Source organism: Bufo bufo, chromosome 6, assembly GCF_905171765.1.
Source record: "Bufo bufo chromosome 6, aBufBuf1.1, whole genome shotgun sequence".
Lineage (NCBI taxonomy): Eukaryota > Metazoa > Chordata > Amphibia > Anura > Bufonidae > Bufo > Bufo bufo.
This window is the reverse complement of record NC_053394.1, coordinates 145,672,011-145,699,286: the sequence shown is the minus strand read 5'-3', so window position 1 is coordinate 145,699,286 and position 27,276 is coordinate 145,672,011. Positions and strand designations below refer to the sequence as shown.

Below are 27,276 nucleotides of genomic sequence, written 5' to 3'. Positions count from 1 at the left end.
GAAAGCTGTTCCAAAACAGCCAATTTTTTGGTCACCTTGCCATATAAAGTGTAATAATGAATGATCAAAAAATCCTATGTACCCAAAAATGGTACCAATTAAAACCTCAACACTTTCTGCAAAAAACGAGCCCTTGCACAAGACGATCGGCAGAAAAATAAAAAACATATGGCGTTCAGAAAACCAATCCAGCAAAATCTGCCTTCCAAAAACCGTATGGCATTCCTTTCCTTCTGCGCCCTGCCGTGTGCCCGTACAGCAGTTTACGACCACATGTGGGGTGTCTCTGTAAACCGCGGAATCAGGGTAATAAATATTGAGTTTTGTTTGGCTGTTAACCCTCAATGTGTTAAATAAAAAAATGCAATAAAATGGAAAATCTGCCAAAAATGTGAAATTTAGAAATTTCATCTCCATTTTCCTTTAATTCTTGTGGAACACCTAAAGGGTTAAAAAAGTTTGTAAAATCAGTTTTGAGTAACTTGAGGGGTGTAGTTTCTGCAATGGGGTCATTTATGGGGGTATCCACTATGTAGGCCCCACAAAGTGACTTCAGACCTGAACTGGTCCTTATAAAGTGGGTTTTGGAAATTTTCTTAAAAATTTTAAGAATTGCTTCTAAACTTCTAAGCCTTCTAACGTCCTAAAAAAATAAAATGACATTTCCAAAATGATGCCAACATAAAGTAGACATATGGGAAATGTTAAGTAAATTTGTAAAATTGTGAATTTTTCAAAATTTTGGGTACATTTTGGATTTTTTCATAAATAAAGGTGAAATATATTGACTCAAATATATGACTATCATGAAGTACAATATGTCACGAGAAAACAATCTCAGAATGGTTTGGATAAGTAAAAGTGTTCCAAAGCTATTACCACATAAAGTGACGCATGTCAGATTTATAAATTTTGACCTGGACATTAGGGCATCAATGACCCTTGGTCATGAAAGGGTTAACTAAGGCCTCATGCACACGAACGTTGTTTGTTTCCGTATCCATTCCGTTTTTTTGCGGATAGGATGCGGACCCATTCATTTCAATGGGTCCGCAAAAAATGCGGACAGCACACCGTGTGCTGTCTGCATCATTATGTCCGTTCCGTAGCCCCGCAAAAAAAATAGAACATGTCCTATTCTTGTCTGTTTTAGCCATTGTTACAATGGATCCGCAAAAAAAACAAAAACGGATGGCATACGGATGTCATCCATTTTTTTTTGCGGATCCGCAATTTGTATGCAGGACTTTTTTCCCATAAAAAAAAAAAACGGATCTTAGACAGAAATGGATGCAACAGGATCTCAGACAACTGATGCAACAGGATCCGTTTTTTTCCTTTTTTTTTTTCTCTCTCTATCTTTTTCTCAGAAGAACAGAAAGCTAAACTTTGATGTGAACTCAGCCTTGAAAAATTACAGAAAACCATGCAGTTTCTTTAGGCAAGGGCTACACGGCAACACCGGTTGCACGACACTTGTCGCGGCCAGGATCGCTGAGCAGCGGTCATCCCATAGAAATGAATGGGATTGCTGCGGCAATCGCTAGAAATCCAACACGGCTGGATTTCTTGCGACTGCCGCGGCGATCCCATTCGTTTCTATGGGGTCACTGCTGCTCAGCGATCCTGGCTGCGACAGGTGTCACCGTGTAGCCCTTGCCTTAGGCCCCCTTCACATGGGTGTCCTAGATTTGCTTCGGGTGCATTGCGGGAAACTGTTGCGAGTGCGCACACAATTTCAGTCAGTTTTGACTGCGATTGCATTGTTCTGTTTTTATCGCGCGGGTGAAATGCGTTTTGCACGCACGTGATAAAAAACTGAATGTGGTACCTAGACCCGAACTTCTTCACTAAAGTTTGGGTTCCGTGTTGTGTAGATGTTATTATTTCCCCTTATAACATGGTTATAAGGGAAAATAATAACATTCTTAATACAGAATGCTTAGTAAAATGTTGCTTGAGGGGTTAAAAAATAAAAATAAATTAACTCACCTCATCCACTTCTATCTTCATTCAGCAGGACCTGCGCTGACGTCACCGTGCTTACCACGTGGTGAGCGTGATTACGTCATCAAAGGTCCTTTTGCAGGTCCTCAAAGAAGAAGAAAGAAGACGAAAACGGCTGCACGATCAAGTGGATGAGGTGAGTTAATTTTTTAACCCCTCAAGCAACATTTTACTAAGCATTCTGTATTAAGAATGCTATTATTTTCCTTTATAACCATGTTATAATGGAAAATAATACAGTAAATTGACTTTAATCAATTTACTAACATCATCTCTTAGCAACCATGTACTTGCTTGCAGATGCTTGCGATTTTCACGCAGCCCCATTAATTTCTATGGGGCCTGCGTTGCGTAAAAAACGCAGAATATAGAACATGCTGCGATTTTCACGCAACGCACAAGTGATACGTGAAAATCACCGCTCATGTGCACAGCCCCATTGAAGTGAATGGGTCCGGATTCAGTGCGGGTGCAATGCGTGAGCTGAACGCATTGCACCCGCGCGGAATTCTCGCCTGTGTGAAAGGGGCCTTAAGATTCTAATAAGCTAGTTGACATCATTTGAGTTAACTGGAGGTATACCTGTGGCAGTATTTCAAGGTCTGTCTTCAAGGCCTACATGCCTCTTTGTCAGACAGGGTAAAATCAAAATAAATCAGGCAAGACATCAGAAAAAGAATTGTAGATCTCCACAAGTCTGGTACATATCCTTAGTAGCAACTTAAAAATGGCTGAAGGTATCTCATTCATGTGCTAAAATCATATTATGCAAGCTTAAACACTAGCGGACCATGCAGCCATCATATCGCGCAAGGAGTTACTTTCTGTCTCCTAAAGATGAGCATATTTTGGTATAAAAATTTAAAATCAATCCAAGAAGAACAGCAAACAACCTTGTGAAGATGTTGAAGAAAACAGATAAAAGAGTATATAAACAGTAAAACGTGTCCTATATCGGCATGACCTGAAAAGCCGCTCAGCAAGAAAGAAGCCATTGCTCCAAAACCACCATAGAAAGGGCAGGTTACAGGTTGCAACTGCACATGGGGACTAAGATCTTACTTTTTGGTCTAATGAAACAAAATGGAACAGTTTGTATGGAGAAAAAAGGGTGAGGCTGCATGCCAAAGAAATCCATCCCAACCATGAAGCATGAGGGACTCGTGGACTTCACAAAATAGATAACATTATGATTAAAGAATATTATGTGGTGTTATTGAAGCCAGGTCTGAAAAAAATCAGCCATGAAGTTAAACCTTAGGCACAAATAGGTCTTCCAAATGGTCACTGATCCAAGCATACTTCGAACATTCTGTCAAAATGGCTTAAAGGGAACCTGTCACAGGGATTTTGTGTATAGAGCTGAGGACATGGGTTGCTAGATGGCCACTAGTACATCCGCAATACCCAGTCCCCATAGCTCTCTGCGCTTTTATTGTGTAAAAAAACCGATTTGATACATATGCAAATTAACATTAAAGAGTCATATCTTACTTGTGTGACCAGAGAAGAGTCATATTTTCAAGCTCTGACTCATCTCAGGTTAATTTGCATATGTATCAAATCGGTTTTTATACACAATAAAAGCACACAGAGCTATGGGGACTGGATATTGCGGATGTGCTAGTGGCCATCTAGCAACCCATGTCCTCAGCTCTATACACAAAATCCCGGTGACAGGTTCCCTTTAAGAAGGTAATGGAGTGGCCATCACAAAGCCGTGGTGACCTCAACCTCATAGAAAATGTATGAGATGAAATGGAAATGTGTGTGCAAGCAAGGAGGATTACAAACCTGACACCAGATCTGTCAAACGGAATGGACCAAAATTCCAGCAACTTTTTCTAAGAAGACTACACAGCATGTTTGACCCAAGTTAGACAATCTATTGCTACCAAATACTAACCGCCTGTATATAAACCTGAGATAGAGGGAATGTGATAAAAGAAATAAAACTTAGATGAATCATTGACTCTATTATTCTAACATATCACATTCTTGAAATATAGTAATGATCCTAACTGACCTAAGAGAGAGAACGTGTAATAATATGGCTTAAAGTCCCTTTCCACTGCCCAAGCATTGGGCATATTATCTCTAACAAGCTCTATTTAGCAATAATCTGGTAGGGCAATGGTACCGCTCACTACCCAATGAACGAGTAAGACGTTAGTTCATCGGGTAAGGCTACTTTCACACTTGTGGCAGCAGGGTCCAGCAGGCTGTTCCAGCGGGGGAACAGCCTGCCAGATTCGTGCTAACGCTAGCCCACCGTGCCACCGGAAGTCCGCTGTGGTTCTTGTCCCGGCGCCTCTCTGCTTGTTTGCCGTGCTGCTGTCGGACCTCCAACCCATCCCCATTTCAGTGAATTGGGCCAGAGCGGACTTCCAGCGGCACGGTGGGCTAGTGTTAGCACAGCTCTAGCAGGCCCTTCCCCCACCGGAACAGCCTGCCGGACCCTGCTGCCGCAAATGCAAAAGTAGCCTTATAGGAACGTTGATGCGGTCACCTAAATCATTGTTTGCCAGCAGAAGATCGTGGTGTTTAAACAGCCTCTGGTGCTGGCAAACAATGATTCTGTATGGGGATGAACAATGGCATTAGTGATTGCTCCTCATACTACGGAGGAGATCGCTGCATGTAAATGACAAGCAAGCGATTGTCTTGCCTTAAAGGGGTTGTCCAAGTTATGTAAAAAAAATTATAATAATAAAGCACTGTAAATCTGATAGTCAGCAATATATACATGTTTTAGGGGGAAAAAAATATATACTTACTCATGTACTTAGTTCTTTTCTGGCCCTTTGTTTACATGCAATTGCAGAGCTGTGTGGGCGTGTAACAACAATCTCTGAGGGTTTTCTCATTAATATTTGTGAGTGTAAACAAAGACTGCCTTTCCCCTCCCTCTACTCTGCAAAAGGAGTGTATAAAATTGTTGCCCTTTCTACAGTCTGATTGCTGGGATACTCATGTTGTATGTGTGGGACTACAAGTTCCATCTGTACAGTACAATGACATTGCTGATACACAGGATCTTTCCCCTACCTGTTCTTGTGCAGTGCATCGCAGACACTTCCTCACAGCCAACAGAAGAGTAGAGAGGAGAGAACTCCTCCAGTCTTTGTCAGCTCTGTGTCTGCAGGGTGAGGAGGGAGAGAAGATCCTGTGCACAGCATTTGTCTCTTCACTGCCTGGAGAAGAGAGAGGAAACTCTGCAGCTGCTTAGTACATGAGGCAGAGCCTCCAGCCCTGAGTATGTGCTGCTTATGGTAGAAAGGGTTAAACCAGTATAAGGGGAGACACAGGGCAGACAGCTCAGCCAGCAGATTGGGCAGCGCAGGGGGCGTGACGTTCAGTGCACAGAGGCAGACCTGCTCCTCCTGCTCCCTCAGACTTGCACATGGAAGAAAAGAAGCTGACAGCACAGGTCATGTGACGCTCAGCTAACTAGGAGAACTCGGACACTGTAGATGAAGTAAGTGAATTGAAAACCCCTTACATTAGAAACTTACAGAGAACAAAAAAAAACTTGGATAACCCCTTTCTGGTCTATGTAAACTTCAATTACAATGTAAACCCTTTTATAGAATTCAGTGGCTGAAAAAGCTTGAACCGTGCCAACTATTTTTGTAAACCAGAAATGTGTCCATTGCAGTTGTCATTTTCCCTCCCCCGCTCCTTTTGAGATCTGTTTTCATTTTGATAATATTTCATAAATTCACAATTATTGTGTACAAATAATGACCTTTAAATCATTTTAACAATGCTGAAGTGTGCCTGTGATATTGTTGGAACGCCCATGGAATATACTGTTACCAGGTTATATCTCATTGCACTGACCTTCCTCCAGAATAGCTTGGGTCGGGGGGCTGTGGACACTTTAGCAGCTTTGCCTTCCTCTTCTGAGGCTGTGATCTGTGTTGGGACATCAGAGGATTTGGGGTCCTGAATTAATACCTGTTCTGGGGGCGACTTCTCTGAGTTTACAGACACAGACACAACAGACTTTTCTAGCACATCCTACAACAAAGATTAGTGGTTAGTAAAGAGTGTTTAGTACAAGAGTATTAAATATATCAACAGACAGGCATTAGAGGATTAATATTAATACTGTTAAATAACTTGTATCTATCATAGACTGTAATATCTGTGTCACAGAGGCCACTGGTGCCTGGCTCTTTTTGATATGACACATAATGACTGGAGAACGGGGCAGGAACTGAACAATGATTGTTTAATAATCAGGCACAGCAGTGTGATATAGGATTGTGTCCTCACATAATAGTGGCTGCCAGTACAGGCTCTGAATACATAGTGACAGCCCCAGATAATAATCAGGCGATTTATAAAAAAAACCTGTAAAACTGAATGTATACACAAAACACAACTCATGCATCATGTCCAAAAAATCTTCATGAATTCATAATACACAAGCTGGTCATCATAACCTCACACACCACATACAATAAATCAGAGGTGGTGGTCAGGGTTAGCACGGTTATGTAGACTAGCAGAATCGTTGTATACATTACACAGTAAAGCCGAATGCACGCGGCTGAGAGCGGTCCGTGGTCTCCCGGCCTGGATTCCTGCTGAGAGCAGGAGCGCACGGCGTCATTGATTGCTATGACGCCGTGCGCTTCATGCCGCCGCTGCACTACAGTAATACACTCGTATGATCTATATCACTCAATCTCACCACCATCTGTGAAAGTAGTTTTTGGGTTACAATGGCAATATTTCTTTATTTCTCTTGCTTATATAGCACTGATATAGACCACAGTGCTTTACAGACACTGTCATCACCCACTGTCCCTAGTGGGGCTCACAATCTAGACTCCCTACAGTGTGTCTTTGGTGTGTTGGAGAAAACCAGAGTACCCAGAGTAAGCCCATGCAGAACTACAGACTCTGTGTAGATGTTGCCCCTAGGGCTCATGCACACGGCCGTGCCTGTATTGCGGCCCGCAAACAGTGGGTCCGCAATATGTGGGCACCGGTTGTGCGCTCACTGCATCACAATGCGGACCCAATTATTTGAATGAGTCTGCAATCCGGAGACTGCGGTGTGGAACGGAGACTTCAGCACCACAAAAAATAGAACATGTTCTATATCTTACGGTGCGGACAGATCACGGACCCATTCCAGTTGAATGGGTCTGGATCCATCTTCAGAATCCGCATATTGCGGTCCCCAATGCACGTAACGGCCGTGTGCATGAGCCCTTAGTCAGATTTGAACCTAAGATCCCAGCTCTGCAAGGTCACCGTGCTATCCTTGTGTACAAGCTGTGTACAGATGTGTCATGAATATGTAAATACTGTTTTGTGTATACCTTCAATTCTATTGTATGTTTTTTTATTAAGAATATGATGGACATTACATAAGGCCTCATACACCCGATTGTATGTGTTTTTGGGTGACAGAGCCACAAAATTCGGATACCAGCTGTGTGTATGTTGCATTGTTTTCAGTCGCAATAGGAGAAATGTCTATTTTTATTGAAAATGGACAAGAATAGGACATGTTCTATAGTTTGCAGGACAGACTCATGGAAGCAGACAGCACACCGCATGCTGTGCGGATTTCATGTGGCACCATATAAATGAATGGGTTGGACCAGAGCTACGGTCGTGGACATGAGGCCTAAGCTAAAGACAGCATTGTTTGTAGGTATTATTTATGAAATACAGACCAAAGACATCTCACATAATAATTTGCACAAATACATATGTAGCCCTACATGTATCCAAATGAGTATCTGTGGTCGGGCAGCATGGTTAATAAACTTATAATGTAGTCAATCACATGGACTTACTTTGCTGCCGCTTGTATTCTGCTCCTCTTTTTTTGACTGTGAAGGAAATAAATATATATATCATTTTTCATGTAATTAACTGAATTAAATGTTTCTGGTACATAAACATGCATTATAAGTGAATATAATTGTTATGATTAATTAGACAATGTTAGCGATAATGTTATTACATATTATAGAGAGGAACATGACAGCATTACACACTATTAGCGATTGATACAATAAATGTAGCAATTTTGTTGGTTAGTTTAAAACTAAAAAAAGGTCATGCATTATTAAAATCACTGAGGCTTGAGGTCCTTTGTGCCTCACTGCCTGTAGTTAGTCAACTTTCACACTCGCGTTTTGGCTTTCCGTTTGAGATCCCTTCAGGGCTCTCACAAGCGGTCCAAAACGGATCAGTTTGCATTCTAATGCATTCTGAATGGAAAAGGATCCGCTCAAAATCCATCAGTTTGCGTCCGTTCAGTCTCCATTCCACTTTGGAGGTGGACATCAAAACGCTGCTTGCAGCGTTTTGGTGTCCGTCTGATGAAACTGAGCCAAACGACACACAATATAAGTCAATGGAGACGGATCCGTTTTCACTGACACAATCTGATTATCTGAACGGATCCGTCCATGATGGATCCGCACCAAACGCGAGTAAGTAAGAAAGTAGCCTTATCCTTATAACCCGCATTGAGGGATACTGGTCAGCTGACCGATGTAGCTGTGTTATATTTTCCAAAGAACCTCAGTTTAATGAGAGTAGGAATCGGGTTGATTACTATCGATGTCAACTTCATTTCACCAGTTGTAGAATTTAAAAGTACTTTTTAGAGTGGGTTAAATTTATAATAAATTTCTGTTCACAGCAAAATGCATCAAAACGTCCTGCCATTTATTGTATTGGTTGTTACAGTTACAGGACACCAAATATGTACTGTATATATAGTTCATTGGTTTGTGATTTTATTGTTTATTCTGTTTTCTTTGTCATCATTTGCGCTTATGAAATTCGTTCACACTTTGTTGGTAAAAAGTGAATTTTGTTATGGATTCCGTTACCATGGACCATAACGCAATTCTATGATGGAATGCATATCTAGGGCATATCTAAAGAGCAGGATAGCCCTGGGGGCCTCTGTTTGGAGCTGGTTACTACATAAAGATGATCCCAACATTTATGGCATATCAATAGGATATATGTCGAATAAATAACGTCTCCAGGTTCAGAATAATGATGATGAAGGGGAGGGGGAGGGTTGAATAGAGAACAGTTAGATCAGGGGTTGTGATAGGCAAGCCTAAAAAGATGTGTTTTTAGGGGGCGCCTAAAACTGTGGATGTTGTGAATTAACCTTATTGCTTAGGGTAGGGCATTCCAGAGAACTGGTGCAGCTCAGGATAAGTCTTGAAGACAGGAGTGAGAGGTTTGGAAGGCTTATGAAGGATGTCAGTCATAAATCATTTGCAGAGCATAGAACACAGGTGAGGTGGGGGAGGAGATGTGTGTGTGTGAGGGGTGCAGCATTGTGGAGAGATTTGTGGGTGAGAATGAGCAGTTTAAATTTAATCCTGTACTGAATGGGCAACCAGTGCAATGACTGGCACCGGATGGAGGCTTTGGAGTAGCGGTTAGACAGATAGATGAGCATGGCTGCTGCATTCAGGATAGATTGGAGAGGGGAATATTTAGTGAGGGGGAGACCAATTAATAACGAGTTACAGTAATTGAGACGGGAATGGATCAGGGTCATGATAAAAGTTTCCACAATAAGAAAGAGGCAGATTCTAGAGATGTTTTTGAGGAATAGGCGCATGTGCGGGCAAGAATATAGTGGGTGAAGGAAAGATCAGTGTCACCGAGACAATGGGCATGCTGACTAGGCGTTATGGTAGTGCCACACAGTGAGAGGAAGATATTGGGTTTGGGTAGATTGGCAGATGGAGAAAACATGAGTAGTTAAGTTTTTGAAAGATTTACTTTCAGATATTAGTTGGTTATTCATTACAGTATTGATAGAATATGCCATAAATGTATGATAGGTATGGGTCTCAACTCTGGCTAATGTATAATAGCTAAAGAGGTTATTTTGGAAAAGATAACAATGACTTATCCTCAGGATAGATCATCAATATCACATCAGCGGAGGTTCGTGTGCCAGCATCCCCACCGATCAGCTGTTTCAGGAAGCCACTGCACTCATCGAAGCTATGGTAAGCGATGCAGGCTCCTGGCAGCTTTCCAAGGACACCGCCATACATGATATAGTGGCATTACTTGGGATTGAAGCTCAGCTCCATTGACTGCAACTAGGCCATAGATTCAAATTTCCTAAATTCAAATAAGTAAATATGCAACAAGCTATGCATATAAAAAACTATGCATTATAAATGTAATATTTTCATATTTTGAAGCTGGTCAAGTCGGTGCATTTCTTTTGCCTCCTTACAAAAATTGACTGCAACTCTACGACTCCGACTACACTGCCCTGCTCTCATTAACGTAGATATTGGTTAAACAGCCATGGTCAGAGGTGACAGGGGTGAATGTCCAGGTGTTCACCAGGATGTACATATATATCGGGTTGTGGGAAAGAACAGGTTAAATTAAAAATTTAAGTCCAGCAATACTTATGGAAATATATCATGTACAACATGTGATTTTTTAAAAGTTTTTTTGCAAATGTTTGAAAGAGTTTTTCCAGATTATTGTAACAAACAATTTTTCTTCAATTTAATGATGGATTCCTTATCATAGACCTTATCCCACAGATAGACCCGGTATCTCCCTCTCTAGACAAAAGCCTCTGCAGAAGTGTCTAATAAACAAAGCGAAGACTTCATTTTTCAGCCTCTGGGCAGACATGGTGCCTCCTAATGATGTTGAAGCCCAACATCTGACCAGCAATTAGTTTGTATTAGAAGACACAGAACTTCCAGTGTGAGTTTATGTAGATAAGCTGCTTGTCGTCAACATGGTAAGGTTTATTAGTATAATGAATACTAACATGGTAAATGATCATATATATGGGGCTGGGGTCATGACCTTAAGTGAATTAGTGAATGACCCAGAAACACTGCTTTACAGATGGTCAATTGTGGGGACCCCAAAAGTCCTTCCAACTAAGAGAGATGTCACCATCTGTTGTAAGTCAGTGTTTCCTAATATTCTCTACAAACCTTCTGCTTAAACAATCTGCTAAGTGTCCCAGACTTGGGACTCTCCGACTTCTTCAGGGTTTTGGCCTCCGTATCGGAGGTTTGGTGCACGGTACTCTTGTGTTTTTCCTTTTTTGAAGATGATTTCCTGAAACCTCCATTTTCTTTTTTCTTTTGGCAAGAGGTGGAGAAGGACACATTGGTTACTTTTTATTCTTTCAGACATCTCAGGGGTCACTTATTTGGACATATTAACAATGATGCACTGGCCAAAAACATTTTCAAAAAGGTTGGATCATTGATGGAATAAAGCTAGGTGACCTTTGCAGTCAGGATCCGGTACATTACCTTTTGGGACAGTGTTGAAACGATCATCCATTTCATATGTGAAGGATTATGAGCAAAAGACCAAAAACCTCACCCTGTATTCTGTATGATCTGCAAAAGACCCTTGGATCTTCACACCATGTTCACTAGAATCTGCAGTTATAGGGAACTAGCTCCTCTATGTGCCTGTGTGTCCGATGTGGTACTTGTCTTGCTGCAGCCCTTTCCATAGCAGAGTTAGTGCTGCTACATCTTAAAGGGACTGGCCTGTCTCAGCGATGAGTGCTCCACCTATGGAATATCACTTCTGATTATATATACCTGCATTATAGGTTTACTCTTGGGTCGATATTTGGCTTGGCTACATTCCCTTGTCAAATCCCAAGGTTTGTTGTAAGGTCAGACTTTGACACATAGGCAGCCACTTCCAAGAGGTGGCGCTGGTGAGATGGCTCTTTTTCTTAGGAAATACGTGTTTGCATATTAGTTTCCCATGGAGCATTGCCAATAAGTCTCCATACAGGACTGGTTTCTTTAAAGGGTTTCTATCACTTCGTTTCACCTATTTAGCTTTCAGACACTAGCGATCCGCTAGTGTCTGCTTTATCTAACCATCCTAATATAAGAGCTTATTGTCCTGCCGTTTAGCTAAAAAAATAACTTATATAGATATGCAAATGAGCCTCTAGGTGCTATGGGGGCGTTATTAGCACCTAGAGGCTCCGTCTACCTTAACAAACTGCCGCCGCCCAGCGCGTCCCTCCAGCCCGCCCATCTCCAGCTGAAGCGATCCTCTCCGTGCGCGTCTCTGTTCTGCGCATGCGCAGTGAATGTCTGATCGCTTCCCTGCTCAGACATCTCCACTGCGCCTGCGCCGATGACGTCATAGTGCTCCGAGGAACAGGCGCAGTGGAGATGTCTGAGCAGGGAAGCGATCAGACATTCACTGCGCATGCGCCGAATACGAGGAGCATCGCATTCCGGAGGAGATGGGCGGGCTGGAGGGACGCGCTGGGCGGCGGCAGTTTGTTAAGGTAGACGGAGCCTCTAGGTGCTAATAACGCCCCCATAGCACCTAGAGGCTCATTTGCATATCTATATAAGTTATTTTTTTAGCTAAACGGCAGGACAATAAGCTCTTATATTAGGATGGTTAGATAAAGCAGACACTAGCGGATCGCTAGTGTCTGAAAGCTAAATAGGTGAAACGAAGTGATAGAAACCCTTTAAAGGGAACCTGTCCTTAAAGAGGACCTTTCATCAGAATCAAGTATGTAAACTGAATATACATACATGGAGAGCGGCGCCCAGGGATCCCCCTGCACTTACTATTATCCCCGGGCGCCGCTCCGTTCTCCGGTTATAGGCTCCGGTAAAGTCATAGTTAGGCTCCACCCATTTGAGCCTGCCGCGGTCTCCTTCTCCTATGCTGTAGCGCTGGCCAATCGCAGCGCTCAGCTCTTAGCCATGCTATAAGCTGAGCGCTGCGATTGGCCAGCGCTACAACATAGGAGAAAGACGCCGGCAGGCTCAAATGGGTGGAGCCTAACTATGACTTTACCGGAGCCTATAACCGGAGAACGGAGCGGCGCCCGGGGATAATAGTAAGTGCAGGGGGATCCCTGGGCGCCGCTCTCCATGTATGTATATTCAGTTTACATACTTGATTCTGATGAAAGGTCCTCTTTAACTTTATGCTGACCTTATTGAGGGCATAACGTAGTGACAGATGAACTGATTTCAGCAGTGTTTCACTCATGAGCTAAAAGTAAGCGGTTGCGAGAACCAGCATCATAATTATCGATCACGATCAGCTGTTTGAAGAAGACGCAGCACTGACTGGAGCAATGCCACATGGCCTAGGAAGTGGCCTAGGCTCTCGTGGAGTGCTGCAGCCTCCTTCTATAGATGATCAACTGAACTTCCGGGAGTCGGATCCCTGCTGATCTGATATTGATAACGTATTCTGAGGATATGTCATCAATATCAAAATCCCAGAGAACCCCTTTAAATTATTCCAATCATCACCGTCCCTTTTCATATAATAATATTAGGTTATGTATGTCATGTCTGCTCATGAGGAAAACTGCCGTTCCTCTTTTGTTGGAGGTGTCTCTAGAAGGATCCTGACAGATGTAGATGTCTTTAATGCTTCTTGTCTAAACACTGGGCTTGGCATGCTTGCTTCAGCTCATGGGAAAACAAATAAGGTCTTTCCAGCAGGATACGCAAATGACGACAAGGCTGTATTAAAGGTTATAACTGCATTGTACTCATGTGCCATCAGCTCTCCGGTGTCCATCTGTCAATTCCTAATCCAGTATTGTTTATCATTATAAATCCAGCAGTTGTCGATGTCAAAATGGTTAAATGCCCAGCATGATCCATATCACTATATACAAGAAGACGTATAACTTAAACCAGCTGTACATATATAATTATATACGTATATACGGGAGATACCCAGGTTATTGCAGCATGGACCATATCACTATCTGAGAAGATGCATAACTGATATCAGCTGCACATATATAATTATATACATAAGATGCCCAGGTTATACCAGCAAGGTCCTTATCACTATATAGAAGAAGATTTATAACGTATACCAGCTGTACATATATAATTATATACAGGAGATAACCAGGTTATACCCGCATGATCCATATCACTATATACAAAAAGATGTATAACGTATACCAGCTGTACATATATAATACTGAAGATACCCAGGGTATACCAGCATGGTCAATATTACTATATACAAGAAGATATATAACGTATACCAGCTGTACATACAGTTGCAAGAAAAAGTGTGAACCCTTTGGAATGATATGGATTTCTGCACAAATTGGTCATAAAATGTGATCTAATCTTCATCTAAGTCACAACAATAGACAATCACAGTCTGCTTAAACTAATAACACACAAAGAATTAAATGTTACCATGTTTTTATTGAACACACCATGTAAACATTCACAGTGCAGGTGGAAAAAGTATGTTAACCCCTAGACTAATCTACATCTCCAAGAGCTAATTGGAGTGAGGTGTCAGCCAACTGGAGTCCAATCAATGAGATGAGATTGGAGGTGTTGGTTACAGTTGCCCTGCCCTATTAAAAGCACACACCAGTTCTGGGTTTGCTTTTCACAAGAAGCATTGCCTGATGTGAATGATGCAACGCATAAAAGAGCTCTCAGAAGACCTACGATTAAGAATTGTTGACTTGCATAAAGCTGGAAAGGGTATAAAAGTTTTTCCAAAAGCCTTGCTGTTCAGTCCACGGTAAGACAAATTGTCTATAAATGGAGAAAGTTCAGCACTGCTGCTACTCTCCCTAGGAGTGGCCGTCCTGTAAAGATGACTGCAAGAGCACAGCGCAGACTGCTCAATGAGGTGAAGAAGAATCCTAGAGTGTCAGCTAAAGACTTACAAAAGTCTCTGGCATATGCTAACATCCCTGTTAGCGAATCTACGATACGTAAAACATTAAACAAGAATGGATTTCATGGGAGGATACCACAGAGGAAGCCACTGCTGTCGAAAAAAAACATTGCTGCACGTTTACAGTTTGCACAAGAGCACCTGGATGTTCCACAGCAGTACTGACAAAATCCCAACTGTGAAGTATGGTGGTCGGGGCATTATGGCCTGGACGGATTGCTATCATCGAAGGAAAAATGAATTCCCAAGTTTATCAAGACATTTTGCAGGAGAACTTAAGGCCATCTGTCCACCAGCTGAAGCTCAACAGAAGACGGGTGTTGCAACAGGACAACGACCCAAAGCATAGAAGTAAATCAAAACAGAATGGCTTAAACAGAATAAAATACGCCTTCTAGAGTGGCCCAGTCAGAGTCCTGACCTCAACCCGATTGAGATGCTGTGGCATGACCTCAAGAAAGCGATTCACACCAGACATCCCAAGAATATTGCTGAACTGAAACAGTCCTGTAAAGAGGAATGGTCAAGAATTACTCCTGACCGTTGTGCACGTCTGATCTGCAACTATAGGAAACGTTTGGTTGAAGTTATTGCTGCCAAAAGAGGTTCAACGAGTTATTAAATCCAAGGGTTCACATACTCTTTCCACCTGCACTGTGAATGTTTACATGGTGTGTTCAATAAAAACATGGTAACATTTAATTCTTTGTGTGTTATTAGTTTAAGCAGACTGTGATTGTCTATTGGTGTGACTTAGATGAAGATCAGATCACATTTTATCACCAATTTGTGCAGAAATCCATATCATTCCAAAGGGTTCACATACTTTTTCTTGCAACTGTATATACTTATATACAGGAGATACCCAGGTTATACCAGCATGGTCCATATCACTATATACAAGAAGATATATAACTTATACCAGCTATACATATATAATTATATACAGAAGATGCTCAGGTTATACCAGCATGATCCATATCACCATATACATTTATACAGAAAACTGTCCTAATGTCAGAGAATTGTTCTGTATGGATGCCCCACACACAGATGGCAGTGGTGAGAATTGAGGTAATCAAATTTCTTACCTTGACCTCCCCTTCGGTCTTTACGTCTTCTTCAGATTTCAGAACAGACTTGTTGGGTGTGACCTAAAAGTTGAAAAGCTTTTGTAAGCCACAATTCATTGGCCAGGATTTACTAAGCCTGTAGATGGCATAGACAGGCTTAGACTTATCACAGGGGCTCAGGATGATGATAAATCTGGTGCCAGGATAGACACTTATTTCTGACTCTATACCAACTATTGTGTTGGCTAAGGCTACTTTCACACCTGCGTTAGGTGCGGATCCGTCTGATATCTGCACAGATGGATCCGCACCTATAATGCAAACGCTTAGATCCGTTCAGAACGGATCCGTTTGCATTACCATAAACAAAAAAAATAAAAAAATAAAAAATTATTATAATATTTTTTTTTTTGTTCATGATAATGCAAACTGATCCGTTTTGACTTTACATTGAAAGTCAATGGGGGACGGATCCGTTTGAAAATTGAGCCATATTGTGTCAACTTCAAACGGATCCGTCCCCATTGACTTACATTGTAAGTCTGGACGGATCCGTTTGCCTCCGCACGGCCAGGCGGACACCCGAACGCTGCAAGCTGCGTTCAGGGGTCCGCCTGCTGAGCGGAGCGGAGGACAAACGGAGCCAGACTGATGCATTCTGAGCGGATCCGCCTCCACTCAGAATGCATTGGTAGCTGGACGGATCCATTCGGGGCCGCTTGTGAGAGCCTTCAAACGGAACTCACAAGCGGAGCCCCGAACGCTAGTGTGAAAGTACTTTGAAACAGGATGTTATGCCACAATTGTAATGCAGTTTTGGAGCAAAATGGCGCATCTTAGGCCACACCGTCTTTCTAATGTAGCACAGCTTCTCATGTTAATCCCTGCCCCCTTTTCATGCAAGCGAGAAGAAAGCATAGAAACTCTAGTGTCCCTAAATTAGGGCTCATGTACGCGACCGTATGTATTTTGCAGTCCGCAAAAAACGGATCCGCAAAAAATACGGATGACGTCCGTGTGCATTCCGTATTTTGCAGAACGGAACAGCTGGACCCTAATAAAACATTACTATCCTTCTCAGTAAGGCGGGCAATAATAGGACATGTTCTATTTGCTTGCGGAACGGACATACGGAAACAGAATGCACATGGAGTCATTTCCATATTTTTTTGCGCCCCATTGAAATGAATAGTTCCGCATAAGGCTACATTTACACGACCGTATGTGTTTTGTGGTCCACCAAAAAAACGGATGACGTCCGCATGGCATCCGTTTTTTTGGCGGATCCATTGTAACAATGCCTATCCTTGTCTGCAAAACAGACAAGAATAGGGCATGTTCTATTTTTTTTGCGGGGCTATGGAACAGACATACGGATGCTGATAGCACATGGTGTGCTTTCCCCATTTTTTGCAGACCCATTGAAATGAATGGGTCTGCAAACTATCCTCCAAAAAAAAAACCTTAACGTTTACGGAAACAAAATACATTTGTGTGAATGTAGCCTAAGGGCTGCAAGAAAAATAAAAACACAAAACGGACATGGAAACAAAATACATTCGTGTGCATGAGCCCTTATGCAACTTTTTTTTAACAATTTGAGATACGGACACATTTGTATTTCTGGACAGTCTCTTAACTAATACCAGAAAAATATAAAAATGGAACTTATTTTTTCAGCAGTTTGTTTGGTTCCCTTGGACACTTAAGACTCAATTATTGACTGTGGAGATGTGGCATGTCTAAGGCTACTTTCTAGCGTTAATATTTTCCGGTACTGAGATCCATCATAGGGACTCAATACCGGAAAAAAACGCTTCCGCTTTGTCACCATTCAATGTCAATGGAGACAAAACAGAACGGAATGCTCCAAAATGCATTCCATTCCGTTCTCATACTGGAGAGCAAACCGCAGCATGCTGCAGTTTGTCTTCCGTCCTGGGATGCGGAGTAAGACGGATCCGTCATGACCCACAATGCAAATCAATGGGGACGTATCCGTTTTCTCTGACACAATCTGACACAATAGAAAACGGATCCGTTCCTCCATTGACTTTCAATGAAGTTCATGGCGGATCCATCTTGGCTATGTTAAAGATAATACAACTGGATCCATTCATAACGGATCCAGATGGTTGTATTATCAGTGACGGAAGCATTTTTGTGAACCCTGCCGGATCCAGCAAAATCGCTAGTGTGAAAGTAGCCTAGTGGCAGCATGACCATTTTAAAACATGAATGGTATCAGCATTTAGGTGATATAGCAGCGCCACTAGTGGACACACATGGCATCTTGTGTTTTTTTAAGACCAAGTTCACACTTCAGGTATATCCATCAGTTATTTTGAGCCAAAACCAGTAGTGAAGCCTACACCGAGATAAGGTATAATGGAAAGATTTGCATATATTATGTTTTTTCGACTCCTAGTTTTGTCTCACAATAACTGATTAAAATAACTGAAGTGTGAACTCACCCTTACTTCAGTCTGAATATGGCTAGTAGGGATGAGCGAATCGACTTCGGATGAAAGATCCGAAATCAATTCGCATGAAACTTTGTTCCAATACTGTACAGAGCAGGAGGTTCGGTTCCAAGGTACCACTTGGAACCGAACCTGTTCGGGAAAGGGTTTTTTACAGTACAAATTAATTTATGAAGTTATTACCCGAAGTCTCGCAAGACTTCGCAAAGCAATAACTTTGGCTCATCTGAGCCAATACATTCTAAGGCCTCTTTCACACGAACGTGTGTCCCCCGTGGGCCAGCCGCATTCGGATTGCGACACCATTCACTTGAATGGGTCCCGCGATCCCTCCGTTTCGCAAAAAGATAGAAAAAGTTCTATCTTTTTGCGGAACGGAAGAACGGAACGGAACCCCACAGAAGCACCCCGTAGTGCTTCCGTTCCGTACCGCATCTCTGGATTTGCGGACCCATTCAAGTGAATGGGTCCGCATCCGTGATGCGGAATGCACACGGCCAGTGCCCACATGTATTCCGGACCCGATGTATCCGGGCCGCAATACGGCCACGGGGGACACACATTCATGTGACAGATGCCAAATACTGTACGGAGCTCCTGCTGTGTACAGTATTAGAACTACGTTTTATGCGAATCGACTTCGGATGTTTCATCCGAAGTCGATTCGCTCATCCCTAATACTAGGTTCACAATAACTGTGCTTTTCTGTTTTACTGTCCTGGTATAAGAACAGATAAACTGAAAAAAAATATATATATATATGTTAAGTCAGGCCAGACACCGGCGACCAATGGATCTCATTGACTATATGAGCTATTCTGCTGGTCAAACTACGGAATCTAGTCTAAAGGAGAAGGCGTCCATGTGCGTTCCAAAATAATAACATTTTAAAGGGGTTGTCAGGGATTTTGATATTAATAACCTATGCTTTGGATAGGTCATCAATATCAGATCTGTGGGGATCTGACCCATGCTCCCCCACCGGTCAGCTGTTTGAAGAGGCCCCAACGCAGTCTCCTCACAGCTTACCAAGCACAGCGCTAAAAGCCGGACCTCAATGGCCACGCCTCTAAACAGATAAACCACACCCACCTCTGTGAAGCCACGCCCCCACCTCAATGAAGCCAAGCTGCTGGCTGTCTGAGCGTGAGCTACTGAAGGGGTGGAAATCCCTGTGTCCGTCCAGGCCCTGCGCCGGACGGAACACAGGGAGCCAGAAAACCGCACTGTCCAGCCTAAAACCGGATGTCTGGCCACCCTAGTGGCTGTGCGTGGAATGGCAGTTCAGGCCCATTCACATGGCACTGAGCTACACCTATGCCATGTGACGATAAACATGACGTCACTGGCCTAGGAAGAGGTTGCAACACTCTTCAAACAGCTGATGACCTGTCCTGAGGATAGGCCATCAATATCGAAATCCTGGACAACTGCTAAATGAAAAGCATTCTAGTCTTAATAGACAAAATTGGCTGTGACTCTAAGGGATCATGCACGGCCGTTGCCTGGCTGTGCCCGTATTGCAGCTCCCAATATATGGGTACTGGCGTGGGTCCGCAATCCAGATGATACGGTGCGGAACGTAGGCCTCCGCACAGCCAAAAAGTAGGGCACACGGTCAGTGCCCGTGCATTGCAGAGCACAATTTGCGTTCCGCGGCACGGGCCCGGCCGGAACGCGTTCATGTGCATGAGCCCTACGGCAGTAGCCTCTAATCTGCAGCCTGTTGCAGTCAGAGCATGCTGAAAGTTATAGTTTTGCAACAGCTGCAGAGCCACAGGTTGGGACTACTACCGTAAGGGGTTAAATCTGGAATTCTAAATGTTATGATAACATGGTCCTTGTCTACTTTACCAAGAAATAAGAAAGACACAATGGAAACTCAGAAGGGGCACCAGGACACGAGTGTCACAATCACTAAAAGAAGAATTCACAAAGAGCAGATTGTATGAGAAGTCTGCGGCTGGTAACAGAGAAGAAGCGCCTCCAGACTGTGCCAACAGTGCCCAGGGTATGACATCTATCTGACTGCTAATTAATACCCTAATGAACTTAGTAATTCTATTTATGACTGGAAATAACCATGCCACATAATAAAGCATCAGGTGCAATGACGCCACCACATCCTGGCACAGAACCAGTATGTGACCTTCATGTGGCTGTTCAGCAATGAATTCCTGACAACTTCACAGCAGGTAACACAAATCACACAATATGAATATTATTTCCCCGTCTGTAATGACACAAATAGTCCCTTCCAGCGTGTAACTTTCATTGTATTAACTCCTTCTGTTACTACTTCAAATACACAATTCTTTCTGCAGTTTGTTAACTTACATAATGTAGTAGATGTCACCTGCAGTCCTATGTAACACCACAGATACACAGTCCTAACTCTGCTTATACAGATAATGTAGTAGAGTGTACCTGCAGTCCTATAGCACAGATAATACAGTGATAACTCTCTGAGTCCAGATAATGTAGTAGAGGTCACCTGCAGTCCTACGTAACAGCACAGATAACACAGGGATAACTCTCTGAGTACAGATAGTCTAATAGATGTCACATGCAGTCATATGTAACACCATAGATAACACACTGGGATAACTCTCTGAGTACAGCTCATGTATTAGGGGTTATCTGCAGTCCTATGTAAAAAAAAACAGATAGCAAAGTGATAACTCTCTGTGTACAGGTAAATAATACATTAGATACTACCTGCAGACCTATGTAACACCACAGATAACACACTGGGATAACTCTGTGTACAGGTAATACATTCAATATTACCCGCAGACCTATGTTACACCACAGATAATACAGTGATAACTCTCTGAGTCCAGATAATGTAGTAGATGTCACCTGCAGTCCCATGTAACATAACAGATAACACAGTGATATTTCTCTGAGTACAGATAATGTAGTAGATGTCACCTGCAGTCCCATGTAACATAACAGATAACACAGTGATATTTCTCTGAGTACAGATAATGTAGTAGATGTCACCTGCAGTCCTATGTAACACTACAAACAACACAGTGATAACTCACTGAGTACAGACTGTGTACTAAATGTCACCTGCAGTCCTATGTAACAATAGATAACACAATGATATTTCTCTGATTACAGATAATGTAGTAAATGTCACCTGCAGTCCTATGTATCACTACAAATAGTGATGATTCTCTGTGTATAGGTAATACATTCAATATTACCCGCAGACCTATGTTACACCACAGATAATACAGTGATAACTCTCTGAGTCCAGATAATGTAGTAGATGTCACCTGCAGTCCCATGTAACATAACAGATAACACAGTGATATTTCTCTGAGTACAGATAATGTAGTAGATGTCACCTGCAGTCCCATGTAACATAACAGATAACACAGTGATATTTCTCTGAGTACAGATAATGTAGTAGATGTCACCTGCAGTCCTATGTAACACTACAAACAACACAGTGATAACTCACTGAGTACAGACTGTGTACTAAATGTCACCTGCAGTCCTATGTAACAATAGATAACACAATGATATTTCTCTGATTACAGATAATGTAGTAAATGTCACCTGCAGTCCTATGTATCACTACAAATAGTGATGATTCTCTGTGTATAGGTAATACATTAGATATTACCTGCAGTCCTATGTAACACCACAGATAACACTCTCTGTATATAGGTAATGTAATAGATGTTACATGACTTTTTAAGCAGCTTTTAGTAAGTTTGCTAAATCCGTGCCTGCAGTCCTATGTAACACCACTACGTGTTGTGGCAATCAGAATAGCTCCCTGGAACACAGCCGTACAGTACAGGTAATGTTCTAGCTGTTACCTGCAGCCCTGTGTAGCACTACAGATAGCACATGCTGATAAATGTCTACGTGCAGAAAATGCTGTAGGTATTATATGACTTTTCAATGTCTTTTGTTGTAAGTGTCCAGTTAATGTTTGCAACATCTGTATCTGCAGTCCTGTGTAACACCACAAACAACACACAGTGCAGATATTATATATGTAACACCGCAACAGCGGACTCTACTGTGCTACTACACAACTTTCTGTTTAAATATATGCAGGAAATGAACCTCCAGGGTAATGAGAGCATTTTCCTTTAGATTGTAAGTCTTTGGGACTAGATACCATTGCTTGTGCTGAGGTGCTATCCCGAAATAAGAAACATAATCCTTACCAGTGTCTTGAAGAAGCTCATGACTGGGTGCAGCTCCGCAGGTGTTGCTTCAGATGCACTCTCTTGGCTGTCTATGCTCTGCTCCTCTGCACTGGCTGACTGGTCGTCGTCTTCTACGCTCTGCAGGGAGAGACAGATCCTGTTTATTCAGCTCAGTGCAGCCCTATTCCTTATTTGCCTCATTCCTCTCTTACAATCCTAATTCCTGTCATTCTTGATCCCACATGGGGCGAACAATTGGCCATTGTCAGTGCATTGTTATTGATGGTAATATATTCACAATTTACCAATGGCTCGAGTAACATTCTGTCCTGCTGAACAGAGCTGGCCACAGACATGGAGCAGCGTGCATGGCTGCCCAGACAAATCCCCTTTTCTTTTTGCGCAGTTCACCAGTTGCAAGATGGGACACGTGTCCATGTTATTGGCTCAGGCTTCTTCAATGGCCGATTATCCGTCAGCTACAAAGCTTTTTTCCTTTTTCCTCATCACTAAGTAGTGTAAAATATGTGCTAGCGTCACATACATGGGGACCCTACAAACTGCAATGTGGCAATGAGTGGTGTTGTGTTGACAAGGCAGTAGCAATGATTCAATATAAATGTCATAGAGTTACTAATAAGGCAGTGATTGGCTGCAGCGGTTACATGCCATGTCCCGAAACGTCACTGTTCGCGTCACCGGGATCCAGCATGTAACCACTGCAGCCAATCACTATCCTCAGCTGTAGACTGTTGAGGACAGTGATTGCCTACAGTGGTCACATTCCGTAACCTTGCATGTCCTGGCATCACCAGCGTAGCAGAGAACGGCAAAAAGCAATTGTAAGGGTTGTCTGCAGGGGCGTACACAGATCTCACATGGCCCCATAGCAAAGCTAAGTATGGGCTCCCAAGCACCACCAATTTTCTTAGTACATGTGCATCAAACACTCCCAGGCAATGCAAAACACAAAGAGCAATGGCCCAGATTAGAGATTAATTTATGATCTTTTACATTAAGCGGAAGACATATAGCAAAGCAGTCTGACTGCAGCCACCACTAGGAGGAGCTCAGTGCATAGGAGTTATACAGGTACTGTTACGGACAATGGTTATGGAACCAGTGTGCCAACTACTCCTGAGGGTATTATCCTGACAGTCACCTGGTTTTCACTCTTCAACCCCTGTACAGGGATCTGGTCTTCATTGTATGAGGGGGTCACCAGGCCCCTATGTCTTGGAATAATGCTGGTATAGCTGGCAGCTGAACCATGGGGTTAGAGACATGGATGCAAAGCACCAAGGGATCAGGCAATACTAGCAGTCATAACCAGGCCAAGGTCAGGGAGACATAGTGCACAAGAATCCAAGAAAAACTCCCGGGGTCAGAGCAGGGGGCACAGGGTAAGAATTAGGCAACAGGCAGAAGACGGAGCATAGGCAGATAAACAGATCAAGCTAACAGGCACAGGTCAGGTCAGACGACAGACAGACTTTGAAGTTAGATAGAACACAGACAAACAAACAAATAAATTATAGCTCCAGACAGATCCTGTTACTGCAGCCAGGGGTGGAACACACAACACAGAATATACAGCAGGGCTGATTAGCTGAAAAGTAAACAGCTGAACACACAGAGCAAGATAAGGTTAACCCATGTAGTGCTGCAAGGAGAGGGGAGAAACAATGAACAGAGAAAGCCAATGGCATGCACACAGGACAGCCGTGGCCATGAACCACCATGTAACAGTTACCATTGTCTGTAATAGAAGCTGCAATCAGGTCTTTGCACTGAGCTTCCTCTAGTGCAGGGGTACTCAACTGGCGGACCCACGGTCCAAATATGGACCATGGATGCCAGCTGTCCGGACCCCTGCCATCCATTTCAGGACTTTATACTGCTTCCTAATCAGACAGTGTGCCGGAAAGAGCTGGGGCACAAGCTCCTCCCCATGCAGGTGACGGATGGAAGGGGGTGATCACGCTGAAAGAGACAGGTCCCTCCACATGCAGGTACCAGGACTTGTCTCTCTCAGCGCTTTCATCCGGCGCCTGCACGTGGACGAAGCTGTCTTCTTCTGCGCGCTCAGTCCCTCCTCTCCTGCAGCAGCGGCACATAAGGGAGCTTCAAGCTCCAAAGGACACTTACATGCTGCTGGAGAAGGGGGATGGACATCACCACTGCCACCAATGAATAGGGTGGCCACTCAGGCCAGCCTCAAAAAAAGGGACTTTAAAATCACGCCTACACTGACTACAGGAAAGGACTCATGTCAGTGTCAGTGTTCCCATCTTGCCTGTGTCTTTCTCTGTAAGACTACTTTCACACTAGCGTTTCTATTTTCCGGTATTGAAATGAAGGGGTCCCCATCCACTCCACCAAGAATAGGGATTGGATGTGGAACAAAAATACATAAGTCTATTCTGCGGCTAGGGTTGCCACCCGGCCAGTAGCTCACCTGCAAGGCCGGTATTTTAGTGGCCCTACCAGTGCCGGTAATTTTTCTCTATTCTCTACCGTCAATATTAATTGCCGGTATTTTCCTGTACGGTGTGTTACTAATGAGCAAGAGCGCTCATTAGTACAGCCTTTACCTCCACCGCCACTTGTGTTAATAAAAAAAAAAAAAGAACTTACCTCCTCCATTTGCTTGCGCCATGTTATCAGTATCTGATTGGTGGGGTCCAACACCCGGAATCCCCGCCGATCAGCTGTTTGAGAAGGTAGCGGCACTCCTCTTTTTTGTAGATGTTGCCATTTCCAGTACAAGCAACACTATTGCATGAACCCCCATTTGAAAACTGAAAGGTTAAGCCTTCTGCTGCCTGTTAGGAATATATGCTTGTGCTGAACAACCTAAAAGCTGGCCATTAATGATATGTTGTCACCACTATTTGGTTTTGGACAGATTTTGGACAGATTTATACAAAAAAATAAAAAATCTTCCTAGAAAATACATATTAGCATTGTAAAAGCTCATACCGCAATTACGTCTAAAGCTGCATTCTTAGAATTACTACTTCTCTGAATTCCTATAGCACTGCACTCTGCTACAATAATGGTCCCGTGTCTCTTTGTTGGATTGTACTATGAAATAGACCTCAAAAGGGTGGAGCGCTTGCACATCAGTGGTGGGCTTAGCAGTGCCCCAAATATTGAGAGGTCTGTTTTCTGGGAGGTTTAGTTTAGTGTACAGCAGCTGATGTCAGAAACTGAGCCCATAAGGTTGTGTGACCTTAGAGCTAACAGCAAAGTAGCCTCATTATAAATACAGCTCTGGCTGTAAATGGAGTGTACGCAATGATGTTGCTCATTTCAGGACAAGATAATAGGCTTAGAGCTCATGCACATGAACTTATTCTCTTTCCGTGTCCGTGGATCGTATGCGGAACCATTCATTTCAATGGAAGTTACTCTGTGTGCATTCTGTTTCTGTGTGTCCGTTCTGCAGCATGCCCTATTATTGTCGGCATTACGGACAAGGATTGCACTGTTCTATTAGGGGCCAGCTGTTCCGTTCCGCAAAATACGGAATGCACACTGATGTCATCTGTATTTTTTGTGGACAGCAAAATTCATACGGTCGTGTACATGAGCCCTTAGGAATTGCAGGAGGAGGACAATGAGATGTAGTAAATTCCTATATTACATAAGGTTACATTGTACTTCCAAAAGGCATCTGAAAAAATGAGAGCTGGAACGTGGCTGGTTGCTGAGGGTAGCCGCTCCACTTGTCAGTTGCACCAGTTTTGATGAATTTGCCCAGGTCTGCCTTGTCCAGTTGTATATTGCATCGCAGGTGCTGTGGCCACCATGTCTATTCATTGCCAGAGACGCGGGTCCTCCTCCTGTGCCCTCTCATAAATTTTACAGCACCGATCACAAGACCCTGGCAGCTGCCGGATTTACTGCACACGGCCATAAATGTCATTATCACTGTAAACTCCACAAACAAGTCCAGCGCCTTAATCTTTCCTGCTTCCCAGCCTTCACTGCCCTGCAGATGGTGGAGTCACGGATACAGGTTTATGTATTATGCACTTGACATCATTTCATGGAAGCAGAATGCATCTCAATCTCCATTTAAAGGGACACGCCGACTGCAGCATGTCTCCTGCCTAGTAAGGATAAGCTCACAAGGAGTTTTTTGGTGGAGGTTTTGAGGCAGATTTTCCTGCAGGTTCTTAAGCCAAAGCCAGACGTGGATCCAACAGGAAGGTGTAGAATAAGGCCTTCCTTTAAATTTCCGATTCCTTTCGAATCCACTTCTGGCTTTGATTGAAAACCCCGGTATGGAAGGTGGCATGGGTCCATTAAGAATTCAGATTGCCTATACAGTGTGGTCTTCATTAGTTAAATATCAGGCAGCTGCGTCCTAATTGGCCAAATTCTTGACCGCGCCGCGTGGTCATACCCATAAAACCTCATTCAAAAGAAGGTTAATAAATGAAGTGGCTCACTGCTGATAGTGGGTGGTACGGTGCTACAAACTCAAAATTGAGGACGCCCCACCTCAATGTAACAAGTAAATATAGAAGTAAGGAAGCGAGCACTCACTCTATGGCAAATACTCAGATTTAATAATAAAATGTCAAATAATGCAATTCATAAAATAGGTGATAAAATACAATACAATAAAATATTATTACCATATGATATATATAAAATGATGGTCGACCATATAAACCACTAATTGAGGAATCGCAATACAATTGAATAAAGCAAAAATAATACTCCAACGGTATCCTAGTGAATAAAATAATCATGCAATTAAACTGACAATGCAATAGTGAA

The 27,276-nt window shown here is 42.9% G+C and overlaps 1 protein-coding gene across 4 annotated transcripts in view; it reads right to left on the bottom strand.

Annotated features, from left to right (window-relative positions):
* BCAS1 (brain enriched myelin associated protein 1) overlaps positions 1-27,276 on the bottom strand; it is a 179,587-nt gene that overhangs the window by 40,142 nt on the left and 112,169 nt on the right. For all 4 annotated transcript variants that reach the window (XM_040437019.1, XM_040437020.1, XM_040437022.1 and 1 more), the window contains exons 5-9: positions 22,501-22,620; positions 15,840-15,902; positions 10,998-11,147; positions 7,830-7,865; positions 5,851-6,030 (exon numbers count right to left, since the gene is read on the bottom strand). In XM_040437019.1, coding sequence (XP_040292953.1) covers positions 5,851-6,030; positions 7,830-7,865; positions 10,998-11,147; positions 15,840-15,902; positions 22,501-22,620 — 549 coding nt within the window. The remainder of the gene's footprint in view (positions 1-5,850; positions 6,031-7,829; positions 7,866-10,997; positions 11,148-15,839; positions 15,903-22,500; positions 22,621-27,276) is intronic.